At 47.4% G+C, this 20,258-nt stretch overlaps 1 protein-coding gene and 1 long non-coding RNA gene across 2 annotated transcripts; one reads left to right on the top strand and one right to left on the bottom strand.

Moving 5' to 3' along the window:
• Nucleotides 1-5,840: 5,840 nt before the first annotated feature.
• On the top strand, nucleotides 5,841-6,713 carry LOC124656195 (probable CCR4-associated factor 1 homolog 11). The gene has a single exon (XM_047194986.1). It carries the CDS (start codon nucleotides 5,841-5,843, stop codon nucleotides 6,711-6,713), a length of 873 nt encoding a protein of 290 aa, XP_047050942.1.
• A 624-nt stretch (nucleotides 6,714-7,337) lies between these two features.
• Nucleotides 7,338-8,237, bottom strand: LOC124683333. The gene is made up of 2 exons (XR_006996639.1): nucleotides 8,105-8,237; nucleotides 7,338-7,563 (listed from the first exon to the last, which is right to left on the bottom strand). It is a non-coding gene; the product is annotated as an uncharacterized LOC124683333 (long non-coding RNA).
• Nucleotides 8,238-20,258: the final 12,021 nt, after the last annotated feature.

Genomic DNA, 20,258 nt, shown 5'->3' with positions numbered 1-20,258 from the left:
CAAATTATTTGTGGTAGCTAATCATATTTATTCAAGTTTCTAACTCTTACCTTTTTATTCCAAGGTTCTTCATACATTGAGTACTAAGGATCAGGATAAACTGTAACGTTGAGCAGCATTTCACAAGTAGTCTCAGACACATTTTAGTTGGCTACTTTTTTTTTTGATAAAGGGCGATTTCATTACTTAAAAGGTTTAAGCATTACACCCGGCCTCTGCATAACTGAGATGCACACAGCCGCAAACCAAAGGTATCAAGTTATAGAGAAGCGACAAAGTAAACAACAAAGGAGGAATACTCAGGACGCAGCCCGGAAAACTAAGAATCAGGAGGAGCAATTCTGCGATTATGCTGCCACCCATGTAGGGTAACAAAGTCCTTCACCGTATCCTCCAACCGTGTACACACCTCCATAAAGAGGCCGCGATCCTCCGTACGCTGAAGTGACGACCACGAACGGAGCAAACTGGTGCACCGGTAGATAACCTGCAACAGAGTAATATTTTTGTTATTAAAAACCTTGTCATTTCTACATAGCCAAAGCGACCAAATTACTGCAATCGCTCCCACCCTAATAAAAGTTTTGTACCTATGATCTATCCCATTTAGCCAGTTGCCAAAAATATTGGCAACGCTACGTGGCGGATACAAGGTAGAACCCATTTGGATGATTGACCATATAGATTTGGCAAACCGACATTGGAAGAATAAGTGTTTAATTGTCTCATCATGATGACAAAATACACACGTTTTGCTTCCTTGCCAGTTGCGTTTAGCAAGGTTATCTTTGGTGAGGATGACCCCTCGACGGAGATACCAAGCAAAGACCTTAGTCTTTAAAGGTATCTTCATCTTCCAAATTAATTTATTACTAGAAACAGGCCCAATAGGTTGGATCAAAGCTTTATACATGGAATCAACTGAGAATTTGCCATTCACATTAAGACTCCAATGAAGTTCATCCGGCCCTTGTGTTAGGTGGATAGATGCCAACCCCAACACCAGGGCATCCCAAGATGCTTGCCTTGTTCCAATAAGATTCCTTCTGAAAGTCATATTCGGTGGATAAGACTCCATGACCTTAGCTAAGGTGTCTCCTTTATGACGCACAATATTATATAAGGCCGGATATTGTTCTCGGAGAGATGTATTTCCGAGCCACTTATCCTCCCAGAATCTAATCTGTGTTCCATCCTTGATGGAGAAAGAAACAAATGGGAAGAAGTGTCTCTTCGTCGTCATTAGGCCAGCCCAAAAGTGAGAATCCCCTGGTTTCCATGATACCTGGGATATTGCTTTTGAGCCAACATACTTTCTCTTCAGAATGGTTTGCCAGACCCCATCCTCAGTGAGCAATTTAGCCAACCATTTACTAAGTAAGGCTGTGTTCTTAACCTGTAGGTCATGAACCCCTAGCCCTCCTTGGTCCTTTGGTCGGCACACAACTTCCCACTTAGTTAGCCGGTATTTCTTTTTCTCGCTATCCCCTTGCCAAAAGAATCTTGATCGTAGATAATTCAAACGATGCAAAACTCCTTTAGGAATCTGGAAAAATGATATCATATACAGTACCATATTGGTAAGTACTGAATTAATGAGTACCAATCTTCCACCAAGGGATAGCAATTTACCCATCCAGCTACTCAACCGTTTTTGCAACCTTTCTCGACATGTTTCCATTCTGCCAACGTTAGTCTCCGGAAATGAATCGGGATACCTAAGTAGGAGATTGGAAACTGGCCCAACCTGCAGCCAAAAAGTTCGGCATACAGGTTGGCTTCGTCTTGGGCCTCACCGAAACAGAACAATTCGCTTTTATGGAAGTTGATCTTCGGACCTGATAGTTGCTCGAAAGCTGATAAGATCAGTTTCATATTTCGTGCTTTATCAAGGTTGTGTTCCATAAAAAGGATTGTATCATCGGCGTATTGAAGGATAGATAACCCACCATCCACTAGATGAGGAACCACCCCTTCAATTTGCCCATCAGCTTTAGCACGCTCAATAATGATCGCAAGCATATCTGCCACTATATTGAATAGTATGGGAGATAGCGGATCACCTTGCCGTAAACCTTTTTTTGTCTGAAAGTATCTACCAACGTCATCATTGACTTTGATGGCGACACTTCCTCCAAAAATAAAGTTATGGATTAGAGCTTGCCACTCATCAGAAAATCCTTTCATTCTGAGAGTCTGCTGAAGGAAAGACCACTTAACTTTATCATAGGCTTTTTCAAAGTCGATCTTAAGAATGACGCCACTCATCTTTTTTCAAAGTCGATCTTTAGTTGGCTACTTGCCACCATTTACTTTGTAATCTGAGACTTCTAATATATGGGAGATATTCTGTGGTTGTGGTAATCCCGATCGCGACAACTATGAGGCACTTAGCATAATCTTTTCTTTAAAGTTTCCTTCACTACTCAATACATGTATAAAAATCAGCTTGTAAGTCTATAATTTCTATGTGTACAAAATCTCGCAACAACGTGCGGGGTACCATCTAGTTTATCTTTAGTGTTTCGTGCAACAGACTGATGCGCCCGCCGGTTGGACTTCGCGTCATTGAACGTTTCGATCCTGTCTTTCAAGCCTCAAGATTAATTTGGTACTACTACACTTACATAGGGTCAAGTCAAGCATTTGATTTTCTTTGTAGTACCAATAAAGTTCAGTCATAGTATGTTCTGAAGTTCGGCGTTGAGATTCCTCCCCCGAAGATGAGATGAATCCAAACTTCAGAACATCTCCATTGTTGTTTGGGTTAGCCAAGGACCTCGCGTTAGCACTAAATTTGTTAAGTTACTGCATTTATTTGGCGATTGAGTACTTATTTTAGCCAGATCAAGTTGTCGGCCATCTAGGATTGTTTCTATTGTGTTTGATTCGGACAATATTTGGTTTCGACATTGTTTGTGTGGTTCGGTTTGGGGTTTTGTCCCGAGCTACTAGTCCAGTCACCCTATAAAAGGGTTTTGGCTGCGGGTATGTGTATTAACTATTAAGACATGTTTCGAGATAAAGAATAGCCTTGAAAAGTGTTATATTTGTGACCACACGTTGTTATGTTTGTTTGCTGATCTTGATGATCCAATGTTATACCATATGTGGGAGTTGATTTTGATCAGTTCCACTGCAAGGAGTTGCGGAGGAAATGGAGTGGGGCACCGCCACAAGCTTGCAGATGTTTTAGCTCGGTAGTTGGCTCTTCGCGTGCAGCCTCGCGTTTTGTTTTTCAACTTGCTGGAGCTGGCGTAAAACTTTGCCCCGCACACGATTTTACAGCGTTTGCGTGATTAGTAGTTTCGCCTGTCGCGCGCTAAATAAGCGATTTTTTTCAGCGCATGCGCTTTACATAATGCCTGTTGAAGATGCTCTGAGGATCTTTTATATAGAGTCCAAATTTCAGATATTTTTATCTATTTTCAGATTAAACTCAGTGACTGTTAAACCAATCACAATCATTAATAGTTATCTATCTAATGAGCCCAACTGTTAATCAATTAGGTCCTAAACACGTAGGTCTGAGTCGCCGTTCTAGTATAGCCGTGCCGGCTTACTTTAATATTTTGTTTCCTTAACTACAATTCCGGTTCAATTATTCCATCATGAATATATTTTCTTTTAATATCAGAAGTATAATAACGTAGTAAATACTGTATGTAAATTATTAAAGCCACAAATTCCAACAGAAACGATGCGATGGATCGCCACGAGCCCACAAGCCTCATCTCTCTTTTTCTTCTGGCACCAAAACGAGTCGGTTAGTCTCCTAATCTGAACCAAAGACGGCATGGTAGTGAATTCTAAATTTCTAGATCTTCATGTTCTAGCTAGGAAGTGAACAGTACTCCTACTGACGGCCCCTCCCGCGTCGCTCCCGCGAGCGACCGGGGGGAAACCCTAGCGCCGCCACTCGCCCCCCACCTCCTCCCTCCCCCTCCTCGCCGCCGCGGGGCGCGCTGGCGGGCAAAGCCCGGTCAGCGTCGGCGGTGGCGGGGCCCCTTTCTCCCCCCGCTCGGGTGGTGGCGGCGCGGGCGGCCGACCTCGAGCCGCGGCGGCGCGCTAGCGTGGGGCGCGGCGGCGCGGTGGCGGCCTCCGGCGGCGGAGCTGCAGGGGCTGTGCGCCGGCGTGGAGGGCCTCGAGGTGCTGCTGCTGGGCGCTCGCGACGGTGACGTCCGGCTGCTTCCGGGGTTTGGCTCTGCCCAGATCTGCTGCGGCGGTTGCCGTCTCCAGCGTTGGTGGCAGGGCGGCGGCCCCCAGGCTCCGGCGTTCGTCCGTATCGGCGGCAGCGGACGTGAGTGGCCTCCTTGCTGGCCGGCGTGGTGTTGGGCGGCGGAGAGGCTGCTTGCGGGGTGCCGGCCACTTGTGGTCGGACTCATGGCGGCGCAGTGAAGCTTCTGCTTCCTGGCGGGCAAGGTGGCCTCCGGGCGGCGCTTTGGCGGCTCTTGGCGGCAGGCGTCGGTGGAGGGAGCGGCTGCAGGGCGGCGCTTCAGTTCAGGCCAGAGCTAGGCCTGCCGCGGGCCAGGCGAGCCCGTGGTGGGTGGCGTCTCGGCCTTCTGGTTCGGCTTTTCTGAGGCGGTGGTTGTCGTTGCCTGCCTCGGTGGCAGTGTGGCACCACCCCCTAGGCTCCGCTGGCCGGCGTGGTGTCGGGCGGCGTGTGCCTGCTTGCGGTGTGCCGGCTTCTGGTCAGTGGCGTGGCTACGAGGGTCGTCGCCTCTTTCTCAGCCATCAGCCTGCAGCAGTTCGCCGCTGGGGTTGACAAGTGCCTTGGTTTCGCAGTGGCGGCCATGGTGGTGACGCGCTTCCCACGCGGGAAGCCGTCGTGGTTGGGTTTGGAGCCCCTCTGTCCTGCCATCAGTTACGGAGGACGCTGCTTCTGTCTGTGCTGGTGTGCCCCATGGTGATGCAGATGGCGGCCATGGGTGCGGTCTCCTCTCCGTTGCGAGGCGAGCCGTGGCAGTGGTGGTGGTGGCGTCTTCTTGCCGGTGCTAGGCTCCGGTGTCGGGTTCTTGGTGGGGTTCTTCGGCGCGCGGCGGGTTCTCCATGCGAGAGTAATCTATGGGTGTCTCTGCCTTCGATGCCCTTCGACTTCAGCCGGTGGCACACAGGCGTCGTGGCGTCGTCTCGGCCGCGCGCGACCTTCGGCCACACCCTCGACACAGGTGGTGTCGGTGCGTAGTGTGGTCTCGGATGCGCGCTGCCCTTCGATTACGTCGATGGTGCAGTGCCGGTGCTGGGTCTCGGCGGACCAATGCCGTTCGACTACTCCGACGAGTCCTCGAGCTGGGTTGTCCCTCCTTCATGTCCTTGGGGCTCTTCCTCGTGATCGTTGTGCCTGGGTCGCGATGAGAATTCTCATCGGCCGACCGTCCCCAGGTTGTGGGGTGGCCACTTTGTTTTTTTCTCTCCTTAGTCTTGTGTGTTGGTGGTGTGCGTTTTTCATTTCTTCTTCTCCCCTCGTAACCTCCGTGTACTCTGGTTCATTTGAACCCATCTTGTAGAGGCTGAAAAGCTTCATAGACAACTTGGCTGAATATTTGTTCAGGCTGGCTCACGCCCGCCGTAGTTACAGTCAAAAAAAAAAAAATTCTAAATTTCTAACACATAGTACATATGTGATACAATACTGTCTTCTGCGACTCCGTATTTCCCATAGAAATCGATTTGCTCAACGATTACCACCCGATCCGGACCGTGTGTCCGATTCCCGCTACAACTGTTCAGAGAGTACTATATATACTCCGCCGCCGGAGTACTCACAACTTCAGAAGAAGTTGACACAATAGCAGCGGAAGATCTTCGAAAGCAAAACAACAGCAACGCGCAGTCGAGTCATGTTTTCGATGTTTCCGCCGCCGCCGGCTTCTTTCCACGGCCGCGTGCCTCCGCCGCAGACCACGGACCACCCCGTCCCCATGCCGGCGCCACACGTCCCCGTCCTGGTGCACCCCGTGTGGGCCTGGAGCTTCCACCAAGAGGCGGCCAGGCTCCGCCACTTTGCCGAGGGCGCCCGGTACGTCGCCGTCAACGTGCACTACCCGGGCCTCGTCCACCATCCCGGCAAGGACCAAGACGCCCTCACCGACGAGAAGCGCTACCCCATCCTCAAGGCCAACGTGGACGTCCTCAAGCCGCTCCAGGTCGGGATCGCCGTCTGCGACCGCGACGGCAAGACCGAAGCTTGGGAGTTCAACCTCCGGGACTTCCGCCGCCACTCTGATCCGCACGACGCGAACTCCCTAGCCTACCTCGCCGGTCGTGGCCTCGACGTGGACACGTTCGCGAACCACGGCGTCGACGTCTGGAGCCTCGGCGCCATGCTGCTGAGTTACTCCGGCCTCATCGGGCCCTGGCGCGGCCTGTCGTGGGTCACCTACACCGGTGCCTACCACGTCGCCTACCTGCTCAAGATCGTCACTGGTGGCTGCCCGCTACCGAACGACGTGGCCGGGTTCGTCAGCGCGGTGCGGCACTTCCTCGGCGACCAGGTCTACGACGTCGCGGGGATGGCCGCCGAGTGCCCGAAGTTGCCCGTTGGGCTGGAGCGCATCGCCGCCCACCTCGGCTTCCATCCGCCCTGGAACAGCCCCAGGCTCGCCGCCGCCGCCGGCGTACGCGCGCTCCAGGTGTTCAGGAGCTTGGAGGACGGAGAGCTCCGAGACAAGGTCAGCAGATACAGAGGTCTGCTTCAAGGCCTGCATCACTAGTTCGATCGGACACACACACACACACCAAACGATCGATGTCCGTGTCCTATTGAGAACTGTTTGATTAGTTTCCTAGTCTGAGTCTAGTAGTGTCCAAGTCTAGGATTAGTACTGTCGGTTCGTGTTTTTTTTTTTTTTGGTTTCCTTGTACCATGTCAAGCAACCGCCTATTTGGGTGCCATAAATAAAAAAATCGAAAAACAACCGATGAAGCCTATGGGCAGAGAAAAAACATACGTAGTATCTTTTCTGATGGCTTCTATCTGCTCGTCGATCCGGTGCAGGTGTGCCAAGTGGCGAAGGAAATAATACGAGGTAAGGCGGTGAATTTTTAGATACCACTTGTAAGCTTGCACGTGCCACGTACGTCTTATTTAATGCAAATACAAATACTAAATAAGTCACACTTTCTATATTGTGAAGTTATATATATGTACCGTCTCGAAAATGTTTGAAAATATTTTCCTTATTTATTTGAAACAAATAGCTATAAAATAGTCTAATCCATCACAAAGATAAATCTCACATAGTGGAATGGGGTTTACATGGCGTATACGAACTTTGCATTGATAGCGGTCATCAACCAGAAGCACGATAATAGTGTGGTACACAAATAGCAAACAATAGTAATGAAATCATATATATTCTTCCTCATGTAGTACTATGATGAATTACCATCAAATTTACAAAAATAAATCGGTGAGCATCATCTACCCAGATCACTCATACATGTTAAGAGCTCGAAATTCATATGAAAGAAATATGTTACAAATCCCCTTATTTGATTGTCAAACATAACCATACCATGTCATCCTTATATCACCGCACTCTATCTGTCATCCAAAGGACCCTTCCATTCAAATAAGAATTCTGTCAGTCTTGCAATCGGCACATGAAAGAACATAAATCTCTCTCCAAATTTGATACTTTTTATCTTTTAGAAACGAAGTGTATATGTACAAAATAATGGTTTGGCAAACCTGCACCGCAGTGCACACAGCCCCTGCACTCGTTGGTGCTCAAAAGAAATAGCAAAGCTAGAAACCACAAATGTTGTTTAAAGTGGTGGACAAAGTAGAGCATTATGTTCTCATAATCATAAGAGGTGGAGAGTTTTCTAAGGTACCCTCCCATGTCTATATTACAGTGTAATAGATCAAAGAGCAACATCACTCAGATTCTTTTGTACAAAAATTCAAGACAATGTTTTAGCGTGAAAGGTAAATGTAATTATTTCTCTCATCCTGATAATAAATACTCTTCACCTAACTGGCAAAAGCCTACTGTTGGCAATATATTAGTCCTATCATAAGCAAGAATTTTACAAACTTAATCATGACTCATGACATGGGCTGAAACTTCTAATTAATGATCCAAAACAAAAATCATACCATCATTTATTTTTCTGCAGATAACAATGTTAAACATTTCTTCTGACATTTCCATTATGCCCGGAAAACATGTAGTTCTCTGCATCTGTTGTATCCATCCATCTTCAAGGACTTCCAGTCCACAAATAAATCATTCTCTGCATCAAAGATGGTTGCCTGATTAGGAACATGTTACTTGTGCTCTCCAAGTATTACCTTCTTTGCATATTGCTACTTTTTTCAGAAAATATGTAGTCAGGATGTGAAATACCCATGATATTTGAACCAATAAGCCTAATTTAATATAATATACTGACCATCTTACATAATCAACTTGGCTCCTAAAATTAAAACAAAAATGCACACAGTTAAAAGGTTGATATCGTATAATTTCCGGATTTCAAGGAAAGATATATCAAATCATTTGCTTTCAAGTGATCCTTGTGTAAGGGGCATTATCATGCTGCTCATGCCCTTGAATGATTAAATTTACTACTCCCTCCGGTTCATATTAATTGACTCCGATATGGATGTATCTAGACACATTTTAGTTCAAGATACATCCATATTGGAGTCAATTAATATGAATCGGAGGGAGTATATAACTTTTATAGCACATCTGAACCAAAATGCAAAGGTTAATCGTTGACGGGTGGAGACACTGCAGATCCCGCCTGACCAAGAGGTCCTCATGGTCGGCATGCTCATAACAGTCGGGAGTCGGTGGGGGCGACACGTTGACCTCTACGGAGCTATCTTCGTGTACATCCAGTCGGACAAGCACCCGTCCGCGCCAGCAAAAGGACTACACTGCAAGGCACATAAAAACACCAAAGACATCTTCCCTTCACGCTGAAACCAGTTGCCACACAATTACTTTATATGCAATCTGGCACCGTTTAAGTACATGTTGTGCGATCAGTCATCAGCTTCCGTGTGTGAAAGGATCATGTACTGGACAGTGCCATCAATTTTCCTTCATGCTTCATCAGTCCACGACGACTGGATCGCGGCAGCTGGACTCGATGACAGATGGTGACATAGGCATTCTCAATGGGCCTGCCGAAGATAGTACCCGGGGTTTATTGAAAGCCCACGACCCGATGTTTATGAAGCCCGTAAGCCCAGTTAAGAGATAGTTTGGAAAGATAGAGTTGTAGTAGGAATATTGACTTGTAATTATTACGGGACGAACTCAAAGAGTCTCCCGGATTTTGTAACTTGTACATCACGAAACCCTTGGCTCCGCCTCCTATATAAGGGGGAGTCGAGGGATAAAGAGAGGATCGATTTCATTGTCAACACAACCCTAGTTTCATAGCAGTCGAGTACTTTTCCGGCTGAACCTTCGAGATCTACTTGCCCTTTACTTCCTTGAAAACCCTAGTCTACAATCTGTAGGCATTGACAAGTCGATACGTTGTCAATTGGTGCCGTTTGTGGGAATTGAAGGCGACAAGGATCTGATCTCGATGGCACGCTCAACATCGTCGACGTCTTCGGTGGCAAGCAACTCAATGGACAGAGGAGCCTATGGAGATGACGTTCGGGAGGTTCCACTTCCGCGTCGGAAAAGAGGGGTCGCATCGTCTCGAGGTTCCGGTTTCGTCGGGATCGTCGGCGGCTGATTCCGATTTTTCGGGATCATCGTCATCGTTCAAGATCGACGCCGAGGAAATCTCGTCGCCGCGCTTTGCCAATTCGGCAACAAGCGGAGAACTTGTCCAGATCTTCGGCGGCATGTCCTTCGAGTCGTTTGCGGACTCCAATATAAGCAGCGACTCAGACAGCGTCGATAGCTACAACTTCATCGACATATCTACTTATGTTCGGGAGGTCTTCACCGATCTATGCAACGGTGTCACCAACCCCAGCAAAGATCAAGCTTCAAAATATCATCAAGTTTATGTAGTTGGGGAGCCAAGTCGCCCACAGGAGGAGACATCAGAGGCTTTCGATAATTTGGGAAATCCATATGTCGATCCCGCTGATCTTACGCGAGGTTTGGGCACCAAATATGTCGGCCCTGCGGAACGATAGATGGTGCAACTTCCACAAGCGGCATAGGACAGAGCCGCAAAATCTATGGACGGTACAGAGCCGATGAATACAACCGCTAGAGTCAAAGAATTGCAAGCATACCAATATAGACTTGCCCGTGATGGACGAGAACTCGAAAAGCAAACAGCTGAGCTTAATAGGAGGAAAGCCGCAGCTTCTGCATCAAGCCGAAGAAGGGCAGAGCTCAGCCGACATTCAGGAACTTCGGAATCCAATCACGGAGCAGCCCGTAATAGGGGAAGATCCAGGCTGCAGAACATACCTGAAGCCGAGAGGGAAAATTTGATCCAGAATCTCGACATGTCCTTTATGTCAATAGACACAAGAGGGAACATTATTCCCAAAACACTGGAAGCTGGATATATGGTGACTCAGGCCTTCATACTGGCAAATAGACCACCTCCCGGTGATCCGAGGGAAGCATTGTATAACATGGCTATGGCAGGAGTTGGAGTCATGGGAACAGCGTTCGCAAACACAGGCACACCTCCTGAAGGTGCTCCAAGGCAAAATAGTCCACGACCAACAGTGGTAGTACAGGACCCGCCAAGAACAAGTGTGGCAAGAAATACATCGACACAGGCGCGAGTTGTTAGGGCACGGCAAGAAAGGAGGGAACGTCGGCAGTCACCAGAAGTCGACGAAGAGGAGATGTGCGGGCTCCCCTGTTTTACTCGAAGAGTTCGCAAAACGCGAGTCCCATCTGGTTTCAAGTTACCCGATAATTACAAGAAGTTCGATGGCCTACAAGATTGATGCGTGTGAGACACACGTCCGTTGGGAACCCCAAGAGGAAGGTGTGATGTGCACAGCAGTAAGTTTTCCCTCAGAAAGAAACCAAGGTTTATCGAACCAGTAGGAGCCAAGAAGCACGTTGAAGGTTGTTGGTGGCGGAGTGTAGTGCGGCGCAACACCAGGGATTCCGGCGCCAACGTGGAACCTGCACAACACAACCAAAGTACTTTGCCCCAACGTAACAGTGAGGTTGTCAATCTCACCGGCTTGCTGAAAACAAAGGATTAAACGTATTGTGTGGAAGATGATGATTGTTTGCGAAGAACAGTAAAGAACAATTGCAGTAGATTGTATTTCAGATGTAAAGAATAGGACCGGGGTCCACAGCTTCACTAGTGGTGTCTCTCCCATAAGATAAATAGCATGTTGGGTGAACGAATTACAGTTGGGCAATTGACAAATAAAGAAGGCATAACAATGCACATACATATATCATGATGAGTACTATGAGATTTAATCAGAGCATTACGACAAAGTACATAGACCGCTATCCAAGCATGCATCTATGCCTAAAAAGTCCACTTTCAGGTTATCATCCGAACCCCTTCCGGTATTAAGTTGCAAGCAACGAGACAATTGCATTAAGTATGGCGCGTAATGTAATCAACACAAATATCCTTAGACATAGCATCGATGTTTTATCCCTAGTGGCAACAAGACATCCACAACCTTAGAACTTTCGTCACTCGTCCCGCATTTAATGGAGGCATGAACCCACTATCGAGCATAAATACACCCTCTTGGAGTTACAAGTATCAACTTGGCCGGAGCCTCTACTAGCAACGGAGAGCATGCAAGAACATAAACAACTCATATATGATAGATTGATAATCAACTTGACATAGTATTCAATATCCATCGGATCCCAACAAACACAACATGTAGGATTACAAATAAACGATCTTGATCATGATAGGCAGCTCACAAGATCGAACATGATAGCACAATGAGCAGAAGACGACCATCTAGCTACTGCTATGGACCCATGGTCCAGGGGTGAACTACTCACACATCGATCCGGAGGCGATCATGGCGATGAAGAGACCTCCGGGAGATGATTCCCCTCTCCGGCAGGGTGCCGGAGGCGATCTCCCGAATCCCCCGAGATGGGATTGGCGGCGGCTGCGTCTCTGGAAGGTTTTCCGTATCGTGGCTCTCGGTACTGGGGGTTTCGCGACGAAGACTATATGTAGGCGGAAGGGTAGGTCAGGGGGCGTCACGAGGGGCCCACACAACAGGCCGGCGTGGCCAGGGCTTGGGCCGTGCCGCCCTAGTGTGGCGTCGCCTCGTGGCCCCACTTCGTTTCCTCTTCGGACTTCTGGAAGCTTCATGGAAAAATAGGCCCCTGGGCGTTGATTTCGTCCAATTCCGAGAATATTTCCTTACTAGGATTTCTGAAACCAAAAACAGCGAAAACAAAGAATCGGCTCTTCGGCATCTCGTCAATAGGTTAGTGCCGGAAAATGCATAATAATGACATATAATGTGTATAAAACATGTGAGTATCATCATAAAAGTAGCATGGAACATAATAAATTATAGATACGTTTGAAACGTATCAAAGATCCAGAGGATTGGCTAGTCGATTATCTGGAAATGGTGAAATTGACGGGAGGAACCAAAGCAACTGCCATGCAGAGCATCCAAGTGCACTTAAGTGGAGCAGAGCTGTCATGGATCAAAAAGTTACCACCTGGATCCATCGACAGCTGGGAAACGTTCGAGGATATGTTCGTGAAAAATTTCTTGTCTACACGCAAGAAACCTGCGTCAATAGAGCAGCTGCGAGCCTGTGAACAAAAGTATGATGAATCGATGGGGACGTACATCCAGAGGTGGAACATCATCAAAAACTCGGCAGAAAACATATCCGATGAATGAGCGATAGATGCGTTTGTCGCCAGAATCCGAAGGAAGGATCTAGTCGAGGATTTGGGAAGGACTAATCCAAAAACAATAGCAGCACTGATGGAAATAGCGAATCGCTGGGCAGATGGAGAAGATGTTGTTCACAATAAGCGGCATAGGTCGCCTGAGGATGATCGACATCGAAATATGCAAAATAGACGACGATGCTCTCGCCAGTTCTCCGACTATGATGGTCCTGGCCAAATATCGGCTGGCTTCCGAGGAAATAGCGGAAATAACAATCGAGATGATTATCAAAAGAGTGGTGAACAACGTAGCGACTACATGGATAGTCCACATCCTAACAGGCAAAATAATGGTCCAAGGTTCCAGAGGCCATACATATCTCCCGAAGATATGATGAACGGACCATGTCAAATGCACTTCTATCTCGACAACAACGGGAAGAGGCAGTCAGGGCATTTGCAGAAGGATTGCCGAACTTTCCAGGCGTTGAACAGATACGTGGGACATGCCAACGCACAGGCAGCACATAGAAACCCTCAGGGGCCAAGGAGTGAGATCCACCTTCCACCTCCTCCCGCGATCACGGACGAAAATCGACATCAGTTACAAATAGCGGCAGCTCCGCACCCGCCTCCTTATATCGACACCAATGGCGCAGTCTCGATGATTCAGAAGGCCAGGCCATCGGACAGGGCTCAGAAAGTAATTTCGCGACAAGTCTTCATGGCAGAGAAGATGCCTCCACCAACAATCGAGTACTTGAATTGGTCGGGATAGGACATTGGCTTCACCATAGCGGACCATCCACAGAAAGTTCCTCGACCAGGGCAATCAGCTTTGATCTTACCAGCGGTGATCGCAGGATTCGACGTTTCACGAGTATTCATAGATGGAGGCAACAACTTAAACCTCATGTACGCAGATACATTGAGGAAGATGAACATATCCCTGGCGAACTTAAAACCAACCGACACACATTTCCATGGTATCACACCAGACAAGCCAAGTTATCCGCTGGGAAAGATCAATCTCGACGTTCAGTTTGGAACCCGAGAGAATTACAGGATAGAAAGGCTGGAGTTTGAAGTCGTGGATTTTCCATCACAGTACCATGCTCTACTGGAACGACCCGCGTATGCCAGGTTTATGGCGGTACCACGTTACACATACTTGTTACTGAGACTCCTTGGACCCAGAGGCCCAATCACAGTAAAAGGCAGTTTCACGCTAGCGTATAAGTGCGACAAGGATTTTCATCGACTATCAGAAACCTTTGGGATGCAAGCGGAGTATATGGCGTCCAAGTTAACAACTGACTATGACGTGTTGCCTGATAAAGGGAGGTCGCTAAAGGAGCCAACCTTCAACACAACCAAAAATTCAAAGGAGGTGCAGATCCACCCGACGGATCCCAAGAAGACGACAGCTATCGCCACAAATATGGACCTCGCATAGGAAAGCGCGCTCATCGAGTTCCTTCGTGAGCGCTGGGAAATCTTCGCATGGTGTCCAGCAGACATGCCAGGAGTACCCAGGGAACTTGCCGAGCACCCCCTTAACTTGGATCCATTGGCCAGGCCAATCAGACAACCTTTGAGGCGTTTTTCGGAACCAAACCGCAAAGCTATGCTATCAGAAATTAATCGACTTCGAGAAGTTGGATTTATCAAAGAACTACATACAGAGGCCACGTGGGTAGCTAACCCAGTGCTGGTCCTGAAGAAAAACACAGAGGTCATTCGCATGTGCGTCGACTTCACTTGTCTCAATAAACATTGTCCAAAGGATCACTTTCCCCTCCCAAGGATCGATCAAATTATCGACTCCACGGCAGGCTGTGAACGTCTTGCCTTCCTGGACGCGTATTCTGGTTACAACCAGATCCGCTTAAAACAAGAAGATGAGGTCAAAACAACTTTTATAACACCATATGGCGTGTTCTGCTATAGAACAATGCCCTTCAGGTTGAAAAACGCAGGAGCAACATATCAGCGGATGATGCAGAAATGTCTTGCCACATAGATTGGCAAAAATGTTCAAGTGTACATCGACGATGTCGTCATAACAACAAAGAAAGGGTCAACCCTGATTGATGATCTCAAGGAAACTTTCGACAACCTCGATAAATTCTGCCTCAAGCTGAACCCGACGAAATGCTCTTTCGGCGTTCCTGCGGGAGAACTTCTCGGGTTTCTGGTGTCAGCAAGAGGAACCGAAGCTAACCCGGAGAAAATCCAAGCCATCGTGACAATGCGGAAGCCAACAAAGCTAAAGGAAATACAACAGCTAACTGGGCGAGTCGCGGCTTTGAGCAGATTCGTCGCCAGGTTGGGACAAAAGGCGTTGCCGTTCTATGCTTTGATCAAACAGGGAGAAAAGTTCGAGTGGAATGAAGAAGCAGACAGAGCCTTTGAAGATCTTAAACGCACAATCTCGACACCTCCTATATTGGTGGCACCCAAGGAAAAGGAACCTCTCCTGTTGTATATCGCGGCCACACTCCAGGTGGTCAGCACAGTACTTGTGGTTGAGCGAGAAGAAGAAGGAAAACTCCATGGAGTCCAGCGGCCGGTATACTTCATCAGCGAAGTTTTATCGCCCTCAAAACAGCGGTACCCGCAGTACCAAAAGTTGGCATACGGAGTATTCACAACCGCAAGAAAACTGCGACATTATTTCTCGGCACATCCGATAATAGTAGTCAATGAGGCGCCTTTGTCCAATATATTAAATAACCCGGAAGCTACGGGTTGTGTCTCCCTTTGGGGAATAGAGCTTTCCCCTCGGGACATCACGTATGAAAAATGGAAAGCAATCAAGTCGCAGATCTTACCGGACTTCGTCGCAGAGTGGATGAAGCTGCAAAATACAGGACCCCTAGACCTATCGAGAACCTGGACTATGAACTTTGACGGGTCCAAAAGGTTAGAAGGAGCTGGGGCAGACGTGATATTAGTATCACCTCAAGGAGATAAACTGAAATATGTACTACGGATGACGTTCCCCAACGCGTCTAACAATGAAGCAGAGTATGAAGCATTGATACATGGGATGAAGATGGCAAAAGCCTGTGGTGCAACACGGTTAAAAATCTTGGGCGACTCCCAATTGGTAGCTCAACAGGTGATGAACCAATGTGATGCAGTCAACGATAGTATGATAGCATATAAGGAGGTATACAACGAACTCGAGAAACTCTTCGACGGGTGCGAAGTGAATCATATCAGCAGACTCAACAATGATGAAGCCGATGTTCTGGCAAACATCGGGTCGCAATGTTTAGCAATACCACCCGGCGTATTTTGGGAAGAGATAAGCGAAAGGTCGACTAAGGCAAAGAAACAGACAAAGAAAAAAGAGAAGGTCGAGAAAAGCTCGGAGGCTCCGGCAATATCGGAAGCAAGTACATCAGGCGATGAAGAGGAATCGCATGAGGTGATGGTGGTCCAGGTTCCTTGGATGCAAGTTTACATCGCATATATCTTAAATAAAGAAATACCTGAAGATCCAGTAGAAGCAAGGCAAGTTATTTGACGATCTAAGGCCTTCACCGTGGTTAAGGGCGAGCTGTATAAGCGAAGTATATCGGGAGTATTGCAGCGGTGCTTTACACCCGAAGAAGGTCGATTACTCTTAAAAGATGTGCACGAAGGAGTGTGCGGACACCATGCAAGTAGTCGAGCTATAGCAGCCAAGGTTTTCAGAGCAAGATTCTACTGGCTAACAGCAATCGAAGATGCAAAGGACATAGTGCGTACCTGCGATGCGTGTCAAAGTTTTGCCGCAAAACCTCATTCTCCGGCCGCGGAGTTAATGCCAATACCATTGTCATGGCCCTTTGCTCAATGGGGTCTTGATATGGTGGGAAAATTACACAAAGCGTGGCTAGGAGGATACGAGTATATGCTCGTAGATGTCGATAAGTTCACAAACTGGATTGAGGCGAAGCCGATAAACTCACCAGATGCAGCATCGGCGGTCAAGTTTATCAAGAGTATCGTTTTTCGGTTTGGAGTTCCTCATAGCATCGTCACAGACAACGGTAGCAATTTCACTTCCAAGGAATTTAAGCGATACCGTGCAGAGGTAGGCATCAAGTTACAATTTGCCTCAGTTGCGCACCCGCAAACTAATGGTCAAGTCGAAAAAGCAAATGGTATCATCTCCAATAGCATCAAGAAGCGCCTGTTAACACCACTGGAAAAAGCCCGACACACGTGGCCAGAGGAGTTGCCTAGCGTTGTATGGAGCATACGAACAACAACCAATACAACGACACAAGAAACTCCGTTCTTTTTGGTCCACGGAGCTAAAGCAGTGCTGCCGATAGAAATAGAACACAATTCCCCGAGAGTGGCGGAATTTAATGAAGAAACCTCGAGAAAGGCACTGGAAGATGATGTGGATGCACTCGACGAAGCTCGAGATGAGGTATTGTCAAGGGTCACCAAGTACCAGCAAGATATGAAAAATTACCACAGTCGACGTTTGCGACCAAGATCTTTCCAGGTAGGTGACCTAGTTCTTCGGATTACGCAAGATAGCCACGAGAAATTCGAGTCGCCATGGATAGGCCCGTACATCGTCACCGAAGTAATTGAAGGAGGAGCATACAGGATAAAGGACAAGAAGACAGGGATCGCCGAGCCAAATCCCTGGAACGTGGCGCAGCTTAGGCGTTTCTACGCTTAAGTCGAAATATAGTCCTTTATGTAAACATACAATGTACTGAAACGCCTGCGAGTTTTCAGACGCATTCTTTTCCTTTCAGGGCACCGAGTGGTGCTGGAAGGTTTTTAATGAGGCGACTCGCGGTGCTGCAATATAGTAAAGATATTGGTGATATACATCTTTTTCTTCGACAGGCCCGGGGGTTTGCAACCCGCAAATACAATATACATACACAAGTCTCTACAATATACAAACTACAAAGTTATTTGCCTTGGTCTATAACACCTCGCAAACCAATAAAAATAAAAAAACACTAGCCACCGAAACACTCGGGGGCTAAAAGGAAGGAAAAACATACAAGTTGTTTTACAATATACATAGTGCTTACAATATACAGGGTCCTTTTATAAAGAAAAAATTCGACAGAAGAAGCATACTTTTATTCACGACCCAGCAGGTCATCTATGTTCACTCTTTCATCGTCAACAGCGACACTCATGTGATCAGCATAGTTACCCTTCACAAAAAACTCAGCATCCATCCGAAGTAAACCGTCCATCATTTCCTCGGCCACGGGAGTAACAACTTCGTTGATTTTGTCGATATTCCTCCTTTGTTTCTTCAGTTTGGCATGGCAAAGTTCAACGATTTTGGTCAGATCCAATTTCGGGTAGACGATTTGCAACATGATCATAGCAAACCTAGCTCCAGCAGTCAATTGGGCCTTCACAAAGTCATGAATTCGAGGAGCATCTCTGAATTTATTCATCAAATCAGGAAGGGTCTTCGGCGGGGAGTTTTGAGGAAACATGGTGTTGTAAACCAGGGCCAATGTCCTAGTGCAGAAATCAAGGTAATCACGGACTTGACCTGCGCGATCTTGAAATCTGACGATTCCTCGGGTACGATCTGGTGTAGCCCAAAAGCTGGAACCATGATCCAGAGCAAGCTTGACAAGAAGATTTGATCTCGCGTCCACTCGTTGGTCTTCGGCAGCAGCATCCAAAAACGAACCTATTCGACAGAAGTATCATAGTGAGAGATGAAAAACAAGTAAATAGAGGAGAGGAATTTCAAAGATAGGAAGCGTACCCGCCACAGACTGGCGTCAGTCATCAACTCAAGCATATAATTTTCTCGGGAAGCAGCCTGTGCAGCTTCAGCGACTGTAGCCTCTTTTAAAGCTAAGGCTTCCTGGGCCTGCTGAAGGGCAATTTTCTCCTTCTCGGATGATTTTCGGGATTGTTCCATTATTACAATTGCTTGCTTCTTCATTGACTGGAGTTGTTGTCGAAGTTCGTTCAAATCTTGTACTGGATCAGCGTTCAAAGAATCTTCGATGAAATTGTCAGCGGAAGTTTTCCTCGAGTAGGAGGAAGCGGGCGAGGCATCCGAGGAACGAGGAGCCGCGGTATAGTTGTCAAAAACCAACTGGAAAGAAAATCCCGACATCAATCATTTCGCAAAATAGCATTTCATTCATTCATTTGGATATTTACATGGCCATTACAAGAGGTGGTTCCTAGTAAACCAATGGCAGGCTGTCGCAAAAGACTACTAAGGCCACAACAACAAAAGAAGAAGGGAAGAGAAAAACAAGGACAGGATTGTCTACTTGACCTCCGGCTTCGCAGAACTGGGAGAAGGAGCTGGCTTGTATCCGAGGAAGGAGAGGATTTTCTTCGAGTGCGGTTTGGCAGCCCTATTCAAGGATTACCACTTCTCTATCTTCATCCTCTTCACCTCACTAGCTTTCGCCCAGTCGACGTTTTGCTGGCTCTCGGCAACCAAAGCTATGGTGCCTTCAACGCCAATCTTCAAGTTCTCCTGCCGGAGAGTCAGACCAAGATCTTCTTCGGGAATAAAATGCTTGTTAAGGGAAGCGAAGGTGTCTGGCTGCTCTTTCTTCGGGAAGAAGTAGGGGAAAAGGCGCGAAAAATCCATCTTTGCATCAGAGATAGTGCGGCACACCAAATCCCCATCAATCTCGAGGAGGGAAAGAGCGTCGAGAAGGCGGTCATCTGTAGGCTTCGCAAGTTCAAAATCCTGGCTCATCTTCCCTGGTGAAACAAATTTCGGGTTATCAACAAGTATAAGGGAAAAACAATGTTGGATGCAACTTGATCAAAGTGATTGGCGAACTTACTGACAAAACGCCGATTCTGCGACTCCAATCGAGCGATGACATCTTCCTCACGAGCGATTTGTTGAGCTGTTTTGTCGCTCAAGGCAGTTTCAGCTTCATGGAGCCTCGTTCGAAGACTTTCGACAGAAGCAGCATCCAGTTCAGCCTTTTCGCGAGCTTTTTCACTTTGCTCCAGCTTGAGAGCAAGGTCATCGGCACGCTTGTTGGCTTTGGAGAGAGCCTCTAACAAAGGAAAGGGCAGCAGTGTTAAGATAAAAATAGCAAGAAGAAGTTTACTCGATAAAAGGGATGATAGAAGAGGAGTACCTTTCAAAGTATCAACAGTATCACGGTACCCAATAAATTGAGTACCAAGACGAATGCATTCTTTCATCAGAGGCTGAAAAAAGAAAGTGATCAAGGTCAACAAGGGAAAAACTTGACAGAAGACAAAATAGTGGTAAGAATTCTTACATCGTCCAAGGAAGGAGTCGCCGAACTCCCGGCCAAGAGGTTTTGGTCAACACCAAGTTCAATTCTCGCTCTCTTCGGTGAAGGGGCACGGGGGCTGCCGACAGGAGTCGACTCCTCTAAGTCTTGCTGAGGAGGCGAGGTTTCCTCCGTTGCACGGCGAGTTTCTGAAAGAAC

The sequence above is a fragment of the Lolium rigidum genome, chromosome 1 (assembly GCF_022539505.1).
Source record: "Lolium rigidum isolate FL_2022 chromosome 1, APGP_CSIRO_Lrig_0.1, whole genome shotgun sequence".
NCBI lineage: Eukaryota > Viridiplantae > Streptophyta > Magnoliopsida > Poales > Poaceae > Lolium > Lolium rigidum.
The sequence above is the reverse complement of the archived record's forward strand: the minus strand, read 5'-3'. Positions and strand labels throughout refer to the sequence as shown.

Excerpts from the sequence above, each read along its gene's own strand:
- LOC124656195 (XM_047194986.1), top strand. The coding sequence starts at position 5,841 with ATGTTTTCGATGTTTCCGCCGCCGCCGGCTTCTTTCCACGGCCGCGTG.